Below are 24,119 nucleotides of genomic sequence, written 5' to 3'. Positions count from 1 at the left end.
ATGGGCCACGCCAAACCCACTCAAACAAGGTCAAACAATAAATAAACGTTTACATTAGAAGTTGTTTTGTTTCCGCAGGATTTTTGAGACAAGCTAAGGAACAAGAAATAAATGACGATAATGAAGCAGATATTGTGTTTGTCCATCGCGGTTTTCCTGTTTGGAGCTGCTGTTGTCCACTGTATGTCTTAAACAGTTTTCATTTTATTTTCTAACGTGAATAATGACAAAATTTTCTTTTAAACCTTTAGTTTCAAGCTTAAATCTAAACAATTTTTAGTTAATTTCAGTTAGAATGGTAACAAAAACAATGGTATTTACCCACAAGGTGGCCGCTACACACAATTTTGCCAAATTATATTAAACTCAGTATGGTGGGAAGCTTTATAGCTGTTCTCAAAAGAAACATTTCTGGCAATCAATAGCATACTCAATCATGCAGTAGCAACTACAATTAATAGCATACGTTCTCAAAAGTACAAGCGTCCCCAGGCGAGACAAATCAGAATAAAAATAACGGCCCCATGATATAAAAATGTTATTTTGAATTTCAATCCAGTTTTTATTGAACGGGAAAATCGAGGTAAGCAATTAAATCAAATGCATGCGACTGAATGTGTCTCAGAATAATAACAACAAAGGACCTGCTCTTAATTTTAACTTTAAATCTGGCCAGATAATTACATTGTATTTAAATTAATCAGAACGTGCGATATACAAATAAAATTCTATAAAATAAAACTATTTTTTGTGTATTACACAGGTCAAGACGCGGGAGTCCTTTCAGCTATAGATTGCAGCAATGTTCAAGCAATAACTTTTACCATCGCCATACCTGATATCGCTCAGTGGACAACCGGCAATGCCGCTGACAACACTAACTGGGATTTGAATGATATAGCTGCGTGTACACCGACAGCATTTAATCAGGGGACCGGCAATGTGGAATACACTATTGACGGGTCTGTTTGTGATGTGACACCGAGAATAGAATTCGGCAAAGTGTATTACGAGTTTCAAATTAGTGTTGCATCAGACGACACACCGGTAACCTATCAATATGACCACATATACACCGTCACGTGTACTTACGACCAGCAACAAAATGTACAGGCGAGCTTTCAACCTCTTCATCTTGATCAATTAACAGACGATGGTTCAGGTAAGTCAAAAGTATTTGAAATGAACAAAAGTTTAGTAATATTAATATTACTGATCGTGATCCAAGTACTATTCCGGCTTCCCTTCCGTATTATTCCACATTCATGTCACGGTTGCGCTCATTTATTTCAGATCATAAGTCAATTTTCAAAACAATAAATTCAAATTGGTAATAACCTGTAGCAACGTCGCCCTCTATCAGTTTATGCAGTTTATGACTTTTTTGTATGTGAGTATAACTGAACACTATATCGACTTACTAATCTACAGTGAAAAAAAATATATTTTCGGCACCAAAACGTGGCAGGGGTGTACTCAGAGGGTCTCAATGAGGTAAGCTGTTTGCTGTAAAACGGCCAAAAAATTAGTCGATAGGCGTGAAGATTGAAAAATTTGAAATATTAGCCGTAGAAAAATCCGGATACGAAAGTGAAAGTAACGGAATCTATTTTCATGACTTTCATGACTTTTTATTTGTCTACGTTTGATGTGTCGGCAAACCCGAAGTGTCGGAATTAGGGACGGACCATTATTTTCTAAGACGGGGGAGGGGGGTGGGGGGGACGGGGGGTTTGAAACATTTTCCTCTGCAACGTTTTTTAGTTTATGCACCTCTGCAAACATTTTTTTTGAAATTTCACCCATGTTTTGTTATACATATCGTGTTTGCAAACAATATGTTTTGTCTTTCTAGGCCCTGCAAACAATTGTTTTCAACATCTTTCATACCCTCTCCTCCAAAAAAATAATGGTCTGTCCCTTTTTGCATTTTTTTCATGTTTTGAACATGTCTTACAGCAATGAAGATTAAGTTTTATTATTTTTAGAACAATTGAAATTAAATTTTAACACTTCTTTTTACCGTAACGGAACGAAATTAACCGTTAGTCGTAAATATAGATTACTTCATAGAAAGTGCGCCGTACGGATTTATATTCACAAGTTGCAAAACTTTGGGAAAACGAACGAGTGAGCGTAGCGAACGAGTGAGTTTTCCAAAGTTTTGCAATGAGTGAATATAAATCCGTACAAAGCTCTTTCTATGCTGTAATTTGTTTATTATATATATAACGAGAATTCAACCATTGAACACTTTACGCCGATTTTTCCAGTTTATAACCTTTGACATACAACAGCTGCAGTTATAAACGACGCGAGAAAACAAAGCTGCAAATGCACATAGCTTTACAAGCGAATTCGCTATTTCAATAATATACATGTTAAAAAGAAAAATTACTGGCGACAAACTCTCCTTGACAAAAACTTTATTTAAATAAACACACTACGTTACATTTACGTTAAAAACTTTGTATCGCATCGAGGAAACTTCGCCACAAGCGAATAAACTACTGGCGAATCAACTGGCGAATTGTGAACGAATTGTGGCAACACAACGAGTCGGTTAATTAAACAATAATTACCACGTAAATCCAGATTAAAAATCAGTTTACTTAACCAGACGATCCCAAAAGTGCCTGAATACTCTTAGAAAGTCCGCGGATGTGTTGTTAGTTCCGATGAAAGTCTTGTCTTCGCTTTCACTTTAATATCGACACTTCGCCTTCGCCTGCCTTCACTTCGCCTTTGAAGAATGATTTTTATCACTGCTGTATTCTTTAGGTTTTGCTTAGCGTGTTTCTGTTGGCGGCATTTCCATTAAGTTCTTAAAAGGCAAACTTTTGTAAAGGAAGAAAACGTGTAGCCATGTTTTCAAAACATAAACTGCCGTCGGGAGCAAACTTGCCGCTTGCTTTCTCAACCTCGTTGGAAACCATTTGAATTCTCGAGCTGTGATTGGTTGAGTCGTACTACTCTAGATGCTGATTGGTTATATTTTTCACATGTGAAGAAAGCTATACGCGAAGCTGATTGGACGTATCGCTTTTTTCACATGTGAAATATAGCAAATATAGAATTCTATTTGCAAGGTTTATTGCTTAAAATTCTCGCTATATATATGATAAATACTGATATTAGATGGAAGAATTAGTTAGTTTTTTTCATATTTTTTCATTTTTTTGTTTTTTCATAAACGTGTAATGCGTGATTGTAAACTTTGTTTTAAACTAGTTGATAATAGCGCAATATAAGTCATTAAATCATTATTATTATTATTATTATTATTATTATTATTATTATTATTATTATTATTATTATTATTATTAAAAAAGCCAAAATTTTTACCGTTGGCCGTAAAACCAACAACCCCATTGAGACCCTCGTACTTATGCCCTCGCTTATGAATAGGTCTTTTTTGAAGGCGAGGGGGGGGGGGGGGTGGGGAGGGAGGAGGGAGGAGGAAGGGGGACGGAAGGAAAGTAAGTCAGGTCATAAAGCAAGCCAAATTTTACTAGTATTTAGTTATTTTTGGAGATACAGTGTTCTGAATGTGTTTATTCTTTTCAGCTGGCGGACACTTGGTGATTGATATGACTCTTCACAACACTGACAATTCTCCACTTGCCGGTGTTATTGACTTGGGGACACCATTTTACGTACAAGTATTGCTTGAAAACGATGCCGCTTTTCCGGCTCTGGATGTTCATTTACTGTCTGTCACGGCCAGCCCAGATGCTGCTGGTGTGGTAACCCCAGTTACATTGATCACTTATGGGTAAGTTTGACCATTTTCACTATTGTTCACTACTCCGGAGTGGGCGTGTGGGAAGGGAGTGTTTCTCCCTTGTAATAGCTTTACTGATAAGTATGTCTGTGTGTGCGGCACCAAAGAGTATGGTTTTTGAGCCGTTTTGGACTAAACTAGGATATAGGTTTTGGGCAACAGGTCTAAATTAGGGTAGGGAAAGATTTAAGAACCGAATCAGACGTAACTAATCGATGACATCAATTAGAGTATGAATGAGGTTTAAAGTTAAGTGTTATTTGCCCATAATTTTTAGCGTTTGCTGCTGTTTCTGGAAAAAATACTGTTAAGTGTTTGAAGAGTTTTAATGATTAGTCTTCGGTCATTTTCGGCAGTCTTGAGACATCTTCAATAGTCTAGCTCCTAGACATCTTCGGTAGTCTTTGGAATTCTACGGCGGTCTTCGGGAATCTCCGGTAGTCTTCGGAAATCTTCCGAAGACTACTGTAAGTGTTAAACTGCCTAAAAATTAATTTAACTGTTTCATGTTACAGAGCAAAAACATTGAGTGTTCATCAATGATATCAACGAGTAATCAAAAAGTAATCGCTAGGTTATCAGCTGACTAAGTCATTGATTATTGCCGATGATCAATGAGTAATCGATGAATAATCGATAGGCGACCTGAAAATTTTCAGTCACTGATTAGTCATCGATTGCATCCGATTAGTCATTGATGACACTGGTTAGTCTGCTGCTTATGACGGAGTCTTCCTAAGCCAAAGCAGCACTTCTTTGTTGAGAAACAGGCACTGCATGAGATTTCCCACCATCTGGACGATTCCTGTGCATACTAACCCCATAGTCCCGCAACTTTCAGTGGAGAATTAAGTAAGTCTTTAATTTCGCAACTTGACGGTAGTTTATTATTGCTCGTCCGTTTTGTAAGGAAATTAAACTAAACGTTTGAATCCAAATGGAATAAACTTGCGGAGAGTACCATAAGGTCATATTTCCCTCAGTCAAATTTACTCATTAAATATTTACTATAGATCGAAACAACTGCCTTAAACGGAAACCTTTTACCCCGGCAGGAAACTAAATTGCCTAAAATTTAAAAATGAAAAATAAACAGCACTATAAGCCAGGGGTTTTTGGTATACAGAGGGTCCTGAAGTAATATATCAAACACGAGAGGCAGTGTTTCATCGGGTTATCCAAACACCGAGAAGAGAGTTGAGAATACGACGCGCAGCGGAGTATTTTTGACGAAATTCGAGGTGTTTGGATAGCCGATGAAACACTGTCTCGAGTGTTTGATATATCTTCTCAATCGAAACAAAAACTACGGAGTAAACGGAGAAATAAAATCGTAAAAATCTATGCTAATTAAGATCGGGTTTCCAAACCACCGTCACGGTTATAATTTTCTTTGTTTTAACTTGATGAATTATTAATGAGTTTGAGAAGGTGGGGTCCTAAATCCCAGTTCCCAGGCTAATTTTGGTCGAAATCCCAGTTCATAAACAATAAATCTCATTTCCATAAGTACAGGTTAAAAACCTGTGTATATAATGACTACAATAAATTAAAAGGGCAAACTGTTGATATTTGGATATTGTTCATGTGTGCCAGGGATGCTACTTGGTTTCTTTGCTGCTATCTTGGGCATCTTGCCCGCGTCAGTGACGGCACTTGCTGTGCTGCCCGAGGTCGTTGACCCTGAGATCCCCAGGGCTGTTGACTCTGTAGCTTTCTCGAACACAATGTTCACAGATGCCTTTTTAAATGTAGTTATACCGCATTGTTCGAAGATACATATTTCAATTCGATAATGGCGATCGAAGCAATTGCTCATGCTAGACGACGCCATTGTGATGTTTGATTACCGATTTCCGACACGTGCAGAGCTAACGAACCGCTGATCACGGACATGACATGACCGCAGCGTAAAGTCTGGTAACGAGAACTTGCAATAGGAGGCCAAAACGTGGAAAAATATTGACTTTTTGCGTCATCAAAGCGGGATAATTAATTCGAGTATTTGTGTGAAAATATAGAGTCCCCCATTCCCATTTTCCAAAGTGTTTGTCCCATTCCCAGTGGTAAAATCCCAGTCCCATGCAGTGCACGTATCTCATTTTCCCAGTCCAAAAAGAGGCAAATCCCAGCTCCCATTTTGCCCCTTCAGGACCCTCTATGCGGTATACAGAGGGATTTTAAATAGGATATACAGTATTTTACGCTAAAATTGGGCCTTTTATGGGTATTTGGTATACTGCGTTTTTCCAAATTTGGGTATTTTGCATGAATTTGAGGGGAAATTTTGGGTACACTGGGTACATGTTTTTCAGGTGTATTGTTATACCACTTATATAATTACCCCTCAGGTTTACCCGGATAAGCAGCAAGGGCTGACAACTGTGTAGAAAGTAATGCAACAGTGGCATGATAGACACCTAACCAAAAGGTTTAAATACAACTATGGACAGCTATTATAACTTACACGTATATTTTCCAGCCTTAAAAACCAGGAGAGTGAGACAGTCATCTCGACCTTCTAAACATTTCGCTTTCGGTATTTTTACCGTCCGTCACATCAGCACGATACATGCCTTTTCGTTCAGTTTCTCATTCCTCTTTGGCTATTATTATCGTCACGGACCATTCATGTAAAGATTTATCAAAGGAAAGTTAGACATGATAAAAAAAGGCCGAAAAAACATACATACATACATACATACATACATACATACATACATACATACATACATACATACATACATACATACATACATACATACATACATACATACATACATACATACATACATACATACATACATACATACATACATACATACATACATACATACATACATACATACATACATACATACATACATACATACATACATACAAACATACATACATACATACATACATACATACATACATACATACAAACATACATACATACATACATACATACATACATACATACATACATACATACATACATACATACATACATACATACATACATACATACATACATACATACATACATACATACATACATACATACATACATACATACATACATACATACCGTATTTATTCGATTAAGCGCCCTGGGCGCTTATTAAATTTTTGGACCTTCAGAGTGGGCGCTTATTCGAGGTGGGCGCTTATTCGAGGCTGGGCGCTTATTAAATATTCACGATTTTCAGCAAATACTTAGTTCATTTTTGTAACAAAACAATAAATAATAACAAAACGTGAAGATGTACCAAAACAGAATTTTAGCTGTTCATTGAAAGTTTCTGTAAAATACTAAGAAAACTCGGTCATGAGGGAAGTCTTCTTAGCAGTACTTAGTCTATTTTAATAATCAATGCTCCTCTTGTGCACTTCAGTTTTTTGTGGGGTGGAGGGTGGGCGTTTATTCGAGGCTGGGCGCTTATTAACTTTTCCTACCTTCAGGGTGGGCGTTTATTTGAGGTGGGCGCTTATTCGAGGTTGGGCGATTAAACGAATAAATACGGTACATACATAGCTAACCCGCAATCCACTGCAGTTTCGAAATCCGCAAATCCGCTCATTCACAGTTATCATAGCTCAATGTATCGCAAAAATCCACAATCCGTGCGCCTTTTAAGGCCAAATCCGTCGATCCGCAAACCTATACAACACCGTCGGTAAGTCATCGATAAGCTTCGCCAATAATCAATGACTCATCAGCTGATTACTCAATGATTACCCATCGATTATTCATTGATGTCATTGATCATCGATTATACGTCTGCTAGGAAGCGTGCCACACACCTCCATCAAAATATTCAGGGAGTACCCTTTGAGTCGCCAGTTGACAGAAAAAGTTAATTAACAGCTAGAAACGGCGAGAAACAGGAGAAGGGGACTGGAAAGATATGCAAAATTACCTCAATAAATCACTCGCTAACAAAAAAAATTCTGGCAACCAGTACTAATACTATGAAAACCAGCAAGGAAACTTGTATGTTGGCGTCGGCACAATTGATTTGTTAATTTGATTTGCCTTTTGTTCTCACCTCCCCCCGCTCAGCTTACCAAGTTAAAAACTGTCCGGTTACGGAGGCTTGTCAATTCGAGTAAGCTAACTAGGCAGCTGTGTTTTAAACAAAAATGAACTTCCAAGACTAATTAGATCATAGAGTTAGTTTTTTAAAGAAACCGCTGTACTGCGTCGGCGGGCAGGTGGACACATGAGTACGGCAGTTACTAAGGGCCACCGCAATGTGTCATATAGTACAGTCAGACGTGTAACAGTGGTATGTTTGTATTGCGGTACAGTAAAAACCCGCGAGTAAGAACCTATTATTTTTTCAGGTTAGCCTAAACAGGTTCTTACCTTAAGGGTTATTAATAGGTTCTTAATTTCTGAGGAAAAAATTTCAATGTTATTAAATAGAGATTTTAGTGGTATTCTGCCTTTTTCGTGTATAAAATTTGCATTACATTGCATTAGTACGGGTAATCAAATGGTGACGAGTGAAATTAGGAAATAATTTCACGCGCGTTTTGTCAAAATTCTACTAATTTAAAGGCGAGGGAAATTATATTAGAATTTTGACAAAATGCAAGTGAAATTATTTCCTATTTTCAGGAGTATACCATTTGATTACATTTTAATATCATATGTCACAAATTAATACGCTTGCAATCGTAGGTTTTGACTAGTATATTGCATCGCAAACTCCGAGCTTTGAAAAGTTGAAGGCATACATTTTGCTCAAGTTCGCAAGTTTTTTAGTCTTTGAAGAAAACCTTTTAGAGATTCCTTTTTGCTGTTGACAAAAAGTTTCAAAAATGAATCAACTGTCAATTATTTCTCACGCTATGACCGTAGTTCGTCTTGAATGAACTGAAAACGGTGTCCGTGTAAAACGCTGAAAAATCCGCTCGATGCCATTTATGTAATTGGCTTAAGTCTTGAAGTCGTTTTGACGTTTTGAAATTAAAATATCATCAAAAGTTTTATTACATGGCCAAGGCTAGCTGGCTAAGATGAAATCCAAGCGCAAATGTACAAAGAGCTTTAAAACATATTCTATTTAATACGGACGCCATCTTGCCGCTAAATACGTTGCCATGGCAATTTTATAATTTCACATGTGAAATTATAAATTAACGTTTAAACTTCGCGCCAAAATTAAGGAGTAATTTGTCACCTATGATATTACATTACATAACATATCTCCAAAGAGGATCCAGAATGTTGACTTATCATATTTTCCCAAAAGTAAACATATATTAATTTTAACTACTAGTAGTAATCAGCGATTAGGGGAATGCGTTCGAGTAAGGCTTGAAAGGAGGGGTAGTTTTTGGTGTTGACTGAGATTTCCCCATTTTCTTGTACAATTTGTCGGTGATGGGACAAAAGAGGATGGTGAAATGTTTGTAAGAATAATTTAACAACATTGATTGCGAATAAACTATGAACAATAACTTTATTAATTCCAAGAATGAATGACAATTGCTTGTCTTTGAATGTGTGTTATGTGTAACACACAAGTATGAAAGTAACGACACAGTTCAAAGTTCAAACTTAAACTCAGCTGTGGCACTGTTCCTTTAAGGTTACAGACAACATTATGTTATATTCGAAACAGCAACATGTGAATTCCATAGAAAGCACTTTTAACTTGAAACAGCAATATATTGAAGTATGAATTAATATTGCAGAGTTTGCTTTCAACTAAAAATACTTACTGCCTGGATAATAACATTGTCACACCAAGTTCCTGGTGTTGACATTTGCAGAATGTAGTCTTGCCAACTATTGTCAGAAACGCTCTCAACATAAGATTCTGGATGATTATTCAAGTGCCTAATACCAGCAGCACGAATTTGAAAATGCAACTCTGCAGTTCCATACAGTTGGTGTGAAACTGACCTAAAAAACAGTCTCCACTCCCACCAACATCATAAGGCATTAAACTTATTAATGAAAGTCTCTCATAAAGAGATACCCAAGGCAAATTACAACTGTCATTTGCAGGAAGCATACCTCCTTTTAAATTTGAACTTTGGATAATATGCACCAAAAGCGCTATTGTGACTGAAGTCAGACTTTGTTTGAAGCATGTCAATTGATAACTCTTTCTGTTTACCAGTGCAATACTTGTATCTTTTTTTCTCTTTCTGTTTGCTTATGAAAAAAAAACATATTTACTGTAAAAATGTCCAGAGTTACACAAAATAAACCATTTCTTGTAATTGCTACAAAAACTTCTAATAAGTGAGGAGCTTGGGAAATTATGTTTCAGTAGTTTTTTAAGTCTACTTCTGTATTTCTTTCTTCTAAGCAATTTAGTAACTCTACGAACAGAACAGAAATTCGAGATTGTTCTCTGTCTCGTTTCCTGTTGCTTTTTGCTTTTTTCACAGCCTGAGATTTCTCAGCATTTGTAGAGATCATAGCAACAGAACAACTCCTATCCCCATTCTTTCCAGCTACAACACGGACATCTCTTTCATATCTCTTTTTAAGCTTACTATCATAATTATTGTGGGTATCATTTATCGAAGTCTGGACAGAACTCTGTGCACGACGTGATTTGGTCACGTTATACAAAAGAATGCTTCCGGTGCCGCATTTACTCGACTGAACAATGGTTCGGTTGTATTCGATCGCTTCATCTGCTCTGATGTCGTCTACACCGTGCAAATGTTTAACGCAAATGCGAGCCTCATCACTCGATAACGCCGTGTTCTGATCACAAGTAATGATCAAGTGGCTCAACAGCCGCCGAGCTACATAACTCGGAAAGTTTGTTATTTGATCACAAGCCATGATCAAGTGGCACAATGGCCGCTGAGCTATACAGCTCAGAACATTTGCTATTTGACCACAAGCAACGGTCAGTTTTAGTCGCAGTTCAGCGACCAAAGACGGCAGAAGAGGCGATTCTTGTACGAGAACGAAAGTAAACAGTTTTACTAAGTACATAATCTAGCGACCAAACGAAATGTTCTAGCGAATTCGTGAAGCACGCGTGGAGAACAGCGACCAAAGACGACAAAAGGGACGATTCAATGCGAAAACGAGACTAAAATATCGTCGCACCAGTTTCCCGGCCGAGACTTGCCCCTGCAAAAATCAATCGGGGCGGCCAATTTGGAGTCCATACACCTGCGCGCGCATAACGGCTCGATTCATTCCGCATAACAGTGCACAGGCCTACCAACTCAAAAGACACAGGACGCAAAACAGAATTAGGCTTGCGCTCTCCTTCGTCGAACGCAAAAAATAAGAACCTGTTTTCAAATTTTAGGCTAAATAGGTTCTTATAAAAATGGTATCTAATTTGCAAATTTTAGCCTAACAGGTTCTTAAATGTTAGGTTCTTACTCGCGGGTTTTTACCGTATTCTTTCCCTTTCCCACCCCAAAATAAAAGATATACGCTTTATTTGGGTCGCCAAGCAACGTCACGTGACGATCAAAATGCATTCAAACTAATAGGCCATTTCCGAGTTACCCTTTGCCTCTGTTTCAAAGCGAGTCTACGTGCGAAACCATTCAAATGAAAATGAGTTTAATTTGCATGAAAATGGACCTGTAGGTGCTCATTTTTATATGAATGGTTTCGCACGTAGACTCGTTTTGAGACAGAGGCAAAGGGTAACTCGGAAATGGCGTATCCGTTTGCCCTCTTCTTGGTCCCGCGGGTTCTTAATTAGTACCAATTTTCCCGGTTATTTTAGACTTTTTCAATACAACAGTTGAACAGGTGTTGAGTGAATATTATAGGCCTTTCTAGTGTTCTAATGGCTTTTCTTTCTTTGCTTAGCTGTGAGGAACAGTCGCTTGGGATAGTTGATCCTGACAGCCTCACATGCGATAATAATGCGGATGAAAGATTTGACATGGTAGCCAATGGCGCTTTCCGATTCGCTGGTCAAGTAACCGGTGAACTGGTTTACTTCCATGCCACAGTCATTGTTTGCCTGTCAAGTGATGCGGCTTCTCAATGCCAAGCTGAATGCGCCGCTCCCTGCCCTCTTGCCAAACGAAAGAGACGTGAAACTGTCCAGGACGCCATACAAACAACGTACTACGTGAATGCTGGTCCATACAGAATGGTAGACCCCAGTGAAGGTTTGTGATTTAAGAATACCCGTGTTGATATTAATAATGGTGATGATCGAATTTGTCGATCTAAACTTGGCAAACATTACCAAGTAAATAAAGAGTTTACAAAACTCGTAAAATAGAAACCTGCACGGTTGGCGGCTCTTATAGCAACTATGTCAAATAATACTGGTCCGCGGAAGAGAAGCCACAAGTAGAATGAATTATAAGCAAAAAAATTACAAGTTAATACAAAGATAACAGAACAACTTTGCGGTTTAGGGGTGCTTTCGATTGGAAAATCCCCCCCACCTTAAAACAAAAACTAGAAAACGGTCAGCGGTCTATGCTCCTCAAATTATGCGCGCGCAATTCAATGGGGAGCTTTAGCAAACCACGATGGCAAACAACAAAAGTTTCATAAATTCTGCTTATTAAATCACACCGCTGCTTGAAGACCTTCAGAGATAATGTGACAAAAACGTGCGCTGTGCAAAGTTATGAATCTTAATTATTAAGATTATTGGCTACATTTCTGTGCACGACCACAAAACTAAGAGCAACAACGTGTAATTACTAATAATTAACCCTAAAATGGATCGTGCATGCTACAGACTGATTATATATAATATCTTGAACTTCAGCTTGACAGCGAGGACTAGATTAAACACACAAACGAGAACGCATGCTTGGTCATTTCCTACTGGCCTCGCTACTCTGCGCTAAATTATAATATCTCAAAACCACTTATGAACCACTGCGTCAACTGATAATTTCTAACACGACGTTATATTTTATACCATCAGAATCCGCTGGTGACAAGGATGAGGGCGCAGGTTTCCCCAGCTATGCGATCGCGGTTGTGGCTGTCTGTGTTGCCGTGGCGATCGTGGCTATCGCCAGCGCCGTCGTGGTCATTGTGCTTCGTAAAGGCCGCCAAAATGCCACAGTTGCTCCTGCTGATCGGCGTGATGCTTACGTCACTGCCTAATCAACACAGGCCACATGTTTGAAGCAGAAAAAGCTGAATACTCTCCTTGTAGTGAAGTGTTTCCTTTTAATGGAGAATTAGTAATCATCCAATGTCTTTTTATGCAAGCATTTTATCAACAAAGACGTCCTTCTATGGCTTTCTTTTTGGTTTAAAAAGTAGTTAGTCAATAATGGAGAACCGTAAATTCCGGTTATAAGCCCCCCCCCCCCTCCCCCCGCCCGGTTATAGCCCCATCCACCTGGAAACAAAAAAAAAGTACATCCAATTATAGCCCCCCCCCCCCCCCCCCGATATAAGCCCCCCTCTGCCGGATGTCAGTACTGAACAGGGCTGAAATGGGTTAAACTAAACTTATGTTGCTTTATTATAACTTTTTTTTCCTTAAAATCGTTTTTCGATCAACACTTCCGTGGCTCGTTTCGAAACGTTTTTTTTTAATCCCGCTTATAAGCCCTCCCGGATATAAGCCCCTCTGCTTATAAGCCCACCTAAAACCCCTTGCACACACTAGAGAAATACCTATATTTCCTTATTGCACACACTAGAGAAATACCTATATTTCCTTATTGCACAGAATAAAGAAATACCTATATTTCCTTATTGCACAGGTTAAAGGAATACCTATATTTCCTTATTGCACAGGTTAAAGGAATACCTATATTTCCTTATTGCACTGGTTAAAGGAATACCTATATTTCCTTATTGTATACACTAGAGGAATACTTATATTTCCATTATTGCATCTAGTAAAGGAATACCTATATTTCTTTATTGCACAGGTTAAAGGAATACCTATATTTCCTTATCGCATATTAAAGGAATACCTATATTTTCTTATTACACACGTTAAAGGAATACCTGTATTTCCTTATTGCACAGATTAAAGGAATACCTATATTTTCTTAGTGTATACACTAGAGGAATACCTATATTTCCTTATTGCACAGGTTAAAGGAATACCTATATTTCCTTATTGCACTGGTTAAAGGAATACCTATATTTCCTTATTGTATACACTAGAGGAATACTTATATTTCCTTATCGCATATTAAAGGAATACCTATATTTTCTTATTACACACGTTAAAGGAATACCTATATTTCCTTATTGCACAGGTTAAAGGAATACCTATATTTCCTTATTGTATACACTAGAGGAATATCTATATTTCCTTATTGCACTGGTTAAAGGAATACCTATATTTCCTTATTGCACTGGTTAAAGGAATACCTATATTTCCTTATTGTATACACTAGAGGAATATCTATATTTCCTTATCGCATATTAAAGGAATACCTATATTTTCTTATTACACACGTTAAAGGAATACCTGTATTTCCTTATTGCACAGGTTAAAGGAATACCTATATTTTCTTAGTGTATACACTAGAGGAATACCTATATTTCCTTATTGCACAGGTTAAAGGAATACCTATATTTCCTTATTGCACTGGTTAAAGGAATACCTATATTTCCTTATTGCACTGGTTAAAGGAATACCTATATTTCCTTATTGTATACACTAGAGGAATATCTATATTTCCTTATCGCATATTAAAGGAATACCTATATTTTCTTATTACACACGTTAAAGGAATACCTGTATTTCCTTATTGCACAGGTTAAAGGAATACCTATATTTTCTTAGTGTATACACTAGAGGAATACCTATATTTCCTTATTGCACAGGTTAAAGGAATACCTATATTTCCTTATTGCACTGGTTAAAGGAATACCTATATTTCCTTATTGTACTGGTTAAAGGAATACCTATATTTTCTTAGCGCACATGTTAAAGGAATACTTATATTTCCTTATCGCATATTAAAGGGATACCTATATTTTCTTATTACACACGTTAAAGGAATACCTATATATCCTTATTGAATTAATATTGCATTTCCTTAACGTTAGTTATGTTAGTTGCGTTTCCAAGCAACTGGCGGTCGACCCCGTTCTAGGCAACGTACACTTAATATCTTTTTCTTAGATGCAGCTAATCACTATTATGCTCCAAAACGCCCCAAGTCTGATTATTTACTTAACACTTTTTGTAACCATCACCAAACACAAAAATAAAACTTGTGTCTTTGAGATACGAAATATGTGTTGAGTTTTTCTTTGATTGTCAACTACTCCATTTTCCAAGGGCCTTTTGCTTCCCAGGGCATTCCCACACAAAAGTGACCAAGAAAATGGTCGTAACTTTTGAAAGAGACCCCTTGCGTGGTTCGACTCCGTTTTCGCCTCAAGAGAAACCGTTAGTTTTCTGGTATACCGTTGCTTGATCTGCACTGCTTTTAAAAACTGCTTGATCTGTACGTTTTAGCTACCCGAATAGTCGAAGTCTTTTCCACAAATATTTCCGATTATCGACCGAAGACTGCCATTTACTCTTGACTTGTTAATCAGCTTCATTGACAAATTACTTTTCAGTGGGTGTGGAAATCTCGCCTCGTAGATTTGATCTCATAAGCTGCGAGAAAAAAAAAATACTTTAATTCTCATTGGATAGAGTACATGCATAATAGTAAAAATTATCGAAATCAGACTTCACCTCAGTTACTAATGTCATGATAGCAAGGTTCTTATTGTACAAACTAGTGAACTTTTTATTTGATACAATGCAATCATGTTGCCTCCATCGTTTTGCGTAGTGTCCCAGAAGTTCACCGGTACCCATTTATACTTCTGGCCCCCGTTGTTCAAAGGACGGATAACGCTATCCACTGGATAAATCACAATACAGTGGATAAGGTAGTTTTCCTGGCCAACGCATATTCGCTGGATTGCGATTTATCCCGTGGATAGAGTTATCTACTTTTTCAACAACTGGGCCCTGGGTGGAGAGAGGCACTGTTAGAGTAAAGTGTCTTGCTCAATAACCCAACAAAATGGGTGTTTACCATTCGTCTTAAAGGGACTCTGTCACGGATTTAACCAGATTTTTGAGCGACCAAAATATTTGTGTCGCAGGAAACCTAAAAATAATACTCCGTTTTTACTAAAAAATTATGTATAAAAGCACTGAAACTCTTAGCGAGCTTCTTTCACTGCGCATGGCTCGGATGCAAATGGATTGCAATTTGAAAAATTAAGGCTAACTTTACAAGTTGTTTCCGCGCGTCTTCAAAAAAATCCGTCAATATTAATAGCCGTAGCTTGATTTCTGTCTGAAATTTAAGTTATAACTTCCTTAAGATGTTCAAAGAAAATGTTTTTTTATGGGCTTAATTGCCTACCACGAATTTCAGAAAAATTTTTAAAAGACCAAAAATCTGCGAAATCCCAGTAACGTAGCTCCTTAAATAGACCGATTGAAATGACCGTTGAATAATGGCCAGTGTTTTTTTCACCATCAGCAAACCAACCGAAAGAGATGGCCCTTACCATTTATAATTCAGTTACCGGTTATTGTTTAACCTTGAGAAGAGACTGGAAACGGGAGATATTACTGAACAAATGGAACAGAATTTTCCGACGGTTCGCACCAACCCGAATGGTATTCCACAATTTCTGAATGGGTTGTCAGGAAAATTACTGTTCCATTTGCTTTCCAACCGATATTCCCGGAATTTTGGTCAAATGGTAAGTATCCAATGACTCTCCAGGGCTCCAACCTGGATCTCTCCGGCATTAGGTTGTTGGCACTTTTTCATTCAAGAACTATACAATACTTCAAAGTAAGGATGTTTCACAATTGTCATTAACACAGAGTTTCCCGTGTAAATAACTATCAATTTAAGAATCAAGCTTACCATTTTCTTGTCTTGTTGCGTCAGTGCCTCTTTCCCCATGACGAACGAAAGTTTGGTTAACGCAGACTCAACTGTCAAGTCTCCCCCGGGAACCACTCCTAACTTGACGAGGCCCTAGGTGGACAATAAAACGCAGGTGCGACTTCAGCGATTTACAGAGCTCTAAGAACTCCAATGATTTATTCAGTGGCTAGTGCCTATTCACAACAGCAAAACATGTTTAGTTAAACCAGGATTAACAAAATAGAAATCAGGAACAGAAAACACAAAGACTGAATTTCACATAAGTAGTCTAAAGGTTTAAGCGAGCTCCAGTTGTGCTTTCATTGTGTCAAATTTGAAGTCGAAAAACATAACGACTTCTATGTAAAACAAGTTTAAACCGTGTTTAACATGTGGTATAGGCCTTTCTTAAAATAGGGAAACTTAAACACTCACAGACACAAATTAAATGTGATTTCGGTATTCACAGCAGACATTTGACAACACTATATTTTGGAGCGATTACTCAAGAGAAGTTGGTTAATGAAGCGAGAAAATACTGGTACTCCAGTCGCACGTAGGGTACCAATTAATCCAAGACTGGGAAGCACGTGCATATACCTGTTCCACATACTCCATTGAAACATCATGTGGACCTCCATGGCAAGGACAACACGTGACAATGACCACGCCCCTTTCTACAGCGCCTTTGATCGCTTCAACCAGATCTGTTCTGGAGTTGGGTATATTACCGCTTCCATATGTTACCAAGACAACGCCTTCAATTGGAGGTTCTAAACATCCTTTTATCTTAAGTAAAAAGAAAAATGCAAGATCAGTAGTTGAAAACGATAGTTCGTGATTGTATCAACTATAATAATATCTTTCTTTCAGTTTTGCATTCAGGGGATGGAAGGAATCAAATAAAAGCTATTGCACAGTACGTTCATGTGGTTCTGTTTCTCAGTGATGACAAGTGCTGTTTAAACTTTTTTTACGAAAAAACCTCCGATGCATTATTAGGGTCAAACCGTAAGTCTATTATTAAATGTGAATGAAGTCTGGAAGAAACCCTGGTGTGTGCTGTGCAAGGTTCTAACTTTTACGAATGATATTTTAATGTGTGAGCGTTCAGATGAAAGCCATTGAGCAGTAGTTTCATGTGGTTCTGTTTCTCATGATCAGTGATGTACAAGGTGGTTCTAACTTTTAATACTGTGGACAAAACCCTAGTGTGTGGCCATTCAAATGAAAGCTGTTGAGCAGTACTTTCATGTGATACTGTTTATTACGCTGTGCAAGGTGGTTCTAACTTTTAAGTCTGTGGATGAAACCCTAGTGTCTAACCATTCAAATGAAACTCTTGAGCAGTACTTTCATGTGGTACTGTTTATAATGATGTGCAAGGTGGTTCTAATTTTTTGAGTCTGTGGATGAAACCCTAGTGTGTGAGTGGGACCATTATAATGAACCCCTGAATGATACTGTCGGTGTAGTACTTTCATTTGGTACTTTTAGGTGATCCTAACTTCTATGTCTTTCGATGAAACCTCGGTGTGTGTTGCCATTCAAATGAAAGCTGCCGTGGAAAATGTTTCTGTGACACTGTTTGTTTCTCAGTACGCATATTAGTAGAGGCGCAGGTTCGGCAAGAGTTTCCAAGATACTTACAATTTCCCAAATGAGTCAACATACCATTTCTATTGGAATGCCAGGAAACATGGGAAGCAGTGCAATTTTTTGGCTCATCTTTGTGTGGAGTGTAAAACATCTTGTCTGGCTTCGATCAACAGTATGATTCCATTCAACTAAAAAAAAAAGAAAAGAGAAAAAACAACCTGCAAACTCAACTTCAGTGAAAACATATTTAGGCTTAATTTTAAAATCTGGTGAACTAGTTAAATTGATATTTCAGAAAAGAAAAATGTTGTTTCTTTCAGCTGATTTTGTTCTTTAAAGTGCCTATGAGGCGAATTTTTTTGTATAATTGAAAAGTATGCTATCTGAAATACCCAATTCCAAAGTTATCGACCACCTTTTCGCTTCGAATTTTCGCTTCCCTCTTTTCTGCCATATCTGCTTGAAGTCAACAAACAGTTTTCTATCTAAACTTACTTCAAATAACGAATATCTAATTTTTCTACTAATTTCCGCGGGGCATAGATATTAGCCGATAGTTCCTTAACAGAAACACTCTATTGTTTAAAATAGCAACATTTGCATTGGAACACTGTCTAGTACAATTCTACTTATTAACATTTTTGTCTAGTACAACTCTACTTATTAACATTATAATTGATGTAATTTACCGGGTATATTAGAAAAGCAATTAAATTACAAGTGACCACGAAGTACTCACTTTCTCCATTACTGCATATCCTTGCCAAGGGAGGAAAGCTTGGCGAGTCAAACACACAATAGCTCTTTGCATCAACTTTGGTGGACCTATTTCCTCTGAAGAGCTTACTATCAAAGAAAATGGTCACCTAAAAGACACCAATATTATATTTACAAGTTGAAGTGCGCAATTTAATGGGTTCGTACTCTTTTCAGCTTTTCAAATTTCATGATTTTTCATGACCTTTTCTGACTTTCCAAAAAACACTTCCCATTATGCTAGTTTAGGTATTTTTTGTAAGACTTTTTCCAAAACATTTCCAGCGTCAAAGGTGATGACATCACAAGTGGTACAAGAATCATACTTCCTTAAGCTAGTTTTGGCCGGTTTAAGGACTCAATGGGAAGTCCGAGCAAGAGAATCTTAAATAAGACAATGACTTATTGAGCTTTTTGTCAGGCTAAAAGATAACGAGATGGTCTTGTAAACAATTAAGGTAGTCTTGAGGTGGACAACTACTGTACTGGACTGGGTTGACGAGAAATAGAACTTGTATGGCAAGTTGACCAATGGTTGTTTGTATCTGCCTTCTAAAAGAATAGTAGTGACTATATGAACTGTTAATTTTATTATTTCAGCAGTTAGTTACTTAGGGTAGGGTGGATTGAGTTTCTTACCTCAGGGACAACATACTGTCCAGCAAACAACAAAGCTCCAGCCAGGTTATCTCTTGCATCAGTCTCCTCCTCATAAATTGGGGTCTGCAATATAATGAGACAGCAGGGTTTATTATAACTTTATAGCTCTGTACACTGAAGATTCCTAAGTCCTACAATACAATTTCCATGGAAATCCCCAGCCCTGTTGAGACACTGTGACTTTTTTTGTTGCCCTACCCTCTACATAGTTTTTTTTCCCCAAGATGGTAATTACCCTGCATAAGATCATCCAGAGGATAGTCAAGGCATTTATTAAATTCTCTTAGACTTGTATGTAGATGATCTTTGTATCTCCCAAGAGGACAATGTCATCTCTCAACACGAGGAATGCATCTAAAATGTAATTTCATTTGACCAGTACTGTGGTCAACTGCAATTCCCCCCCCCCCCTCATAAGGGTTTCCACTCTCCATTCCACTGGGCTACCCTTGTAGATACACTTTCAACATGAAACCTTTTTAGGGCTCAGTTGCATGGAACTTTTCACCTGTGAAGACTTCATTGATCTCAAATTGCAACCTTTTTGTTAGTTTAGATACTTAAATTTTCCACTTACAGTTTACATGTACCTGTGCGCCTGTGAGGACAACAGGCTTGCCAAGGTTCTCAAGCATGAAAGACAGAGCAGACGCAGTGTAGGCCATTGTGTCTGTGCCATGCAGGATCACAAACCCATCATAGTCATTATAATTATTGGCAATCTCTGTTCCCACATCAATCCAGTCCTCAACACAAGTGTCTTTAGATTCCCTTATGGCACCAGCCTCTTTGATATCATACAGTATCCTGCTTCCTGCCTTCAAGATACTAACACGAAGAACCCGCAGTTACTAAAAGATATTAAAGATTGACATATTATCATACATTATTCATTGTTCAATGCCACATGCAGCTTAGTTAAATTAACCCTCTTTAATTGATTGACATAATAGCCAATAGAGAGGGAAGGGGCCCAGGGGGGGGGGGGGGGCAACTTGAAAAGGTTTGATACGGGGAGGCTCCGCCCCGAGGTCCATTAACCCCTTACCCTTTTATATACCATTTTGACAGAAAAGGTACCCAGCTTTCCTACCCCTTTCACATTACCTAAATGGCATGACATATACCTAAAGCAGGTAGTGTTATTCTCATTTTATGTAGCGTTTAATAAATTAAAATGATTCAGCCATAAGGTGCATCTGTTCGAAATGTTTTTATTCAAGGCCTCTTTATAAATACCTATTGAAATGCAGATTTCCTTACCCTTTCAGATACCTAAACTTGTAAAATTCCTACCCTTTTATATACCTGAAGCGTAAAAAAGGTACCCCGTAAAGGCCATTATAGGGAGTGCCCCCCGGGGGGAGGGGACTTATATAAAAGGAATGGGGGAATACTCCTTTAAAAAAAATTTAAAAACCCATTAAGGTCAGACTATAATGATCTGGACATGTCTCAAGCAGTTTTTTGAATACATTTTAAATCATGAAAATAATCATCTAAGGCTTTAATTTCCTGATTAACATCAGGTTACAAAAATACTATTTTCATTATAAAATATAGACTTTACATTTATGATTAAGAATGAAAACACTTACGGCATAGCTAATCTTTCTGTGGTACCCACTTTACTCACTTGTGCCACACTGCAAGTGGCATCATGAAGTATTGGAAGCTTTTTCAATTTGTCAATAAATAAATCTAAGTGAAGAGCACAGGGTTCTGAAAAAAAAGAGAATGTCAGGCATTGCAATAATTTCAAACAAATAACAATATTTGTTACATGAGCCATATGCATCCAAACATACAAAAAAAATCAGAATATATAGAGACTTAGCCTGGCAGCTGAGGCTCATGTTTGGGCCCAATGAGCAAGCAGGGAACGTGAGCCTTAAGGAGGACTGGTTAACAAGCGTTTTAAAAGGGGCTTCACTGTACTGCTTGAGTGGGAGACCCCAGATGTGTCAGGCTGCCTGAAGCTAGGATAGAAGGCTGGCTGAAGAGCAACTCCCTTTTAACTAATACCGTAGAATTCCGGTTATAAGCCCTGGGCTTATACAACTTCGTAAGGTATTTTGGGTGGGCTTATAAGCGGAGGGGCTTATATCCGGGAGGGCTTATAAGCGGAATAAAAAAAATGTTTCGAAACGAGCCACGGGAGTGTTGATTGAAATACGTTTTTGAGTTAAAAAAGCATAATGAAGCAACATTAAGCCCTGTTCAGTACTGTCATCCGACAGAGGGGGGCTTATATCCGGGGGGCTTATAATCGGATGTATTTTTTTGTTTCCAGGTAGATGGGCCTATAACTGGAGGGGCTTATAAGCGGGGGGGCTTATAACCGGAATTTTACGGTATTGCAATAATTTGTTTCCCTAATAGTCTAAAAAACCCAGGGAGAAGGCATGGATCTAGGATTTTTTAAATGGGTGAGGAGAAGGGGATAGGTCAGAGGGAGGAGGGTGTGACTCTGATCCTAATAATGGCATTCCTTATTTCAGGTGAGACCCCACCTAGGAACTGCTGCTTAAATATTTGAGAAAGGCTAAAAATCCCAATGTTGTTGAATCACACTTCTCAAGTCATTAATCAATATTTTTTATCACTATCATATAAATCCGCAGTTCATATATTAGTCATTTCACATACATCACATCATTTCACTCCTCTCACGGGAAAAATATGAACTCACATTAATTTTTATTGTGACCCTGCTCCAAATGTGTGGCTTCATAGCTCAGTTGGTAAAGCATCGCACTGGTATTGCAGAGGTCATGGGTTCAAATCCCGTCGGAGCCCTGAATTTTTTTAGGCTTCTTTATTCCAATTGCTTAAAATTTGGAAATTCACTGCGATGATCATATATTACTTTGATGAATAACAATGATGATAAAATAGTCTCTTCCAAAATACCTCCTTAGGGCGCAACCCAAACCCTATCTCAGACCAAGACGACATAAAAATCTGATATTGCCTATATATATATTGATCACGAAGGGAAGAACATGCACCTCCCACAGGCCCCTTTGCATCCTTCAGTGCCGGGGGGCACTCCCTATAATGGCCTTTACGGGGAGGCTCCGTCTGAAAGAGGTACCTTTTTCATGCTTCAGGTACATAAAAGGGTAGGAATTTCACAAGTTTAGGTAACATATGTGAAAGGGTAGGGAAATCTGTCATTTAGGTATTTAAAGGGGCCTTTAAAAAAATATTTCGAACAGATGCACCCTATGGCTGTATCATTTTAATTTATTAAACGCTACTTGAAAATGACAAGAAAACTTCATGTTTTAAGTCTATGACTATACCATGACTTTCAGGTATATCAAAGGGGTACCTTTTTCATTAAAAGGTATACGAAAGGGGTATAATTTCTGGCAAAATGGCATATAAAAGGGTAAGGGGTTGGACTTCGGGTCGAGCCTCCCCATATCAAACCTTTTCAAGTAGCCCCCTGGGCTTCAGTGTTCAGCAAACTTGATCAACTCAAAATTTCTGAAAGGTTCTTTAATCTGCTGGGATGCAAGTTTTTTTTTTTTTAATGCGTATGAGGGAATGCTAAGAAAAAAATTTGAATCATACCATTGTCATGAAGTTTTTTCATTCCTATCGTTCCACCAGTATACAGAACTAGTACCAATGAGGATTTTCCTTTGCCACTCATGGTGATGCCGCGCTACTATACCCTGGATACCAGCTAGAAGAATATTTACACGTGCGGCAGAATACTTCACTTCAGCAGCCGAAGGTCACTGCCACAAGCAGCTACAAAGTGTCTATTTCATCACGTACAGTTTGCTTCATGAGGTCAATAACAGGTCCATAACAACCTAAAACATTGTAGTATACCGGTACATGAGTGAGCGTATTTTATTACCACAAATTGAAGATCACTCACTAAGCACACCAAAAATATGGCAGTCATCGAAGTTTAAATTAGGAAGCAAAATAGAAAAAGGATTTAACACAGTTTACTGTGTTTTGTTAGAAAACTATAAATTATTTAATACAGTACATACTAGAAAATTTATGTACAATTTAAAAATTCTTACTCTAACTTAGTTAATTCAGTTTCAATTTATTATTACTTTCAACGTAATACTTAGCAATTCTAATTCAATTTCTCATTCATGCCATACGAAATTGGATGTACAAGGTTTCTATGCTCAAGAAAAAGCATCCACCCGTATAAATTCATTATATAACTACCTGCTCTTGTTCCTCAAAAATCCAGGCTTAACCTTGTCATTTCCATGTCAGACGAACACGCGAGTCGAATCGAATTTAGTTACTGTTTTAATACAGGGGTATTTATTTCCCTCTTACAGCAGAAAATTTGAATCTACTCGATGAAGAATGATGCAATATGTTCTCATGGAGATTCAAACCAAAACACTTAGCACCTACCTTTGCTGACTCCTTGTTAAATTTTCTTTGCTTTTACCCTGATCCAGGAGTTTTCTTTCTTGTTATGCCACTGTGG

General features: G+C 37.8%; 2 protein-coding genes and 1 long non-coding RNA gene across 3 annotated transcripts in view; 2 read left to right on the top strand and 1 right to left on the bottom strand.

Annotated features, from left to right (window-relative positions):
* LOC144635973 (uncharacterized) overlaps nucleotides 1-902 on the top strand; it is an 11,803-nt gene extending 10,901 nt beyond the window's left edge. Inside the window, exons 3-4 of the long non-coding RNA XR_013567443.1 lie at nucleotides 79-181; nucleotides 764-902. This is a non-coding gene — a long non-coding RNA (uncharacterized LOC144635973). The remainder of the gene's footprint in view (nucleotides 1-78; nucleotides 182-763) is intronic.
* On the top strand, nucleotides 769-14,963 carry LOC144635972 (uncharacterized). The gene is made up of 4 exons (XM_078495108.1): nucleotides 769-1,162; nucleotides 3,568-3,775; nucleotides 11,586-11,893; nucleotides 12,673-14,963. Exons 2-4 carry the CDS (start codon nucleotides 3,591-3,593, stop codon nucleotides 12,855-12,857), a joined length of 678 nt encoding a protein of 225 aa, XP_078351234.1. The 5' UTR covers nucleotides 769-1,162; nucleotides 3,568-3,590; the 3' UTR covers nucleotides 12,858-14,963.
* On the bottom strand, nucleotides 14,917-24,119 carry LOC144635931 (L-asparaginase-like). The gene is made up of 10 exons (XM_078495053.1): nucleotides 24,044-24,119; nucleotides 23,219-23,466; nucleotides 21,235-21,358; nucleotides 20,227-20,464; nucleotides 19,616-19,699; nucleotides 18,960-19,086; nucleotides 18,296-18,408; nucleotides 17,222-17,410; nucleotides 16,619-16,732; nucleotides 14,917-15,336 (listed from the first exon to the last, which is right to left on the bottom strand). The coding sequence occupies exons 2-10, from the start codon at nucleotides 23,298-23,300 to the stop codon at nucleotides 15,286-15,288; spliced, it is 1,122 nt and encodes a 373-aa protein (XP_078351179.1). The 5' UTR covers nucleotides 23,301-23,466; nucleotides 24,044-24,119; the 3' UTR covers nucleotides 14,917-15,285.

The sequence above is a fragment of the Oculina patagonica genome, chromosome 13 (assembly GCF_052425735.1).
Source record: "Oculina patagonica isolate OP01 chromosome 13, crgOcupat, whole genome shotgun sequence".
Classification (NCBI taxonomy): domain Eukaryota; kingdom Metazoa; phylum Cnidaria; class Anthozoa; order Scleractinia; family Oculinidae; genus Oculina; species Oculina patagonica.
The sequence above is the reverse complement of the archived record's forward strand: the minus strand, read 5'-3'. Positions and strand labels throughout refer to the sequence as shown.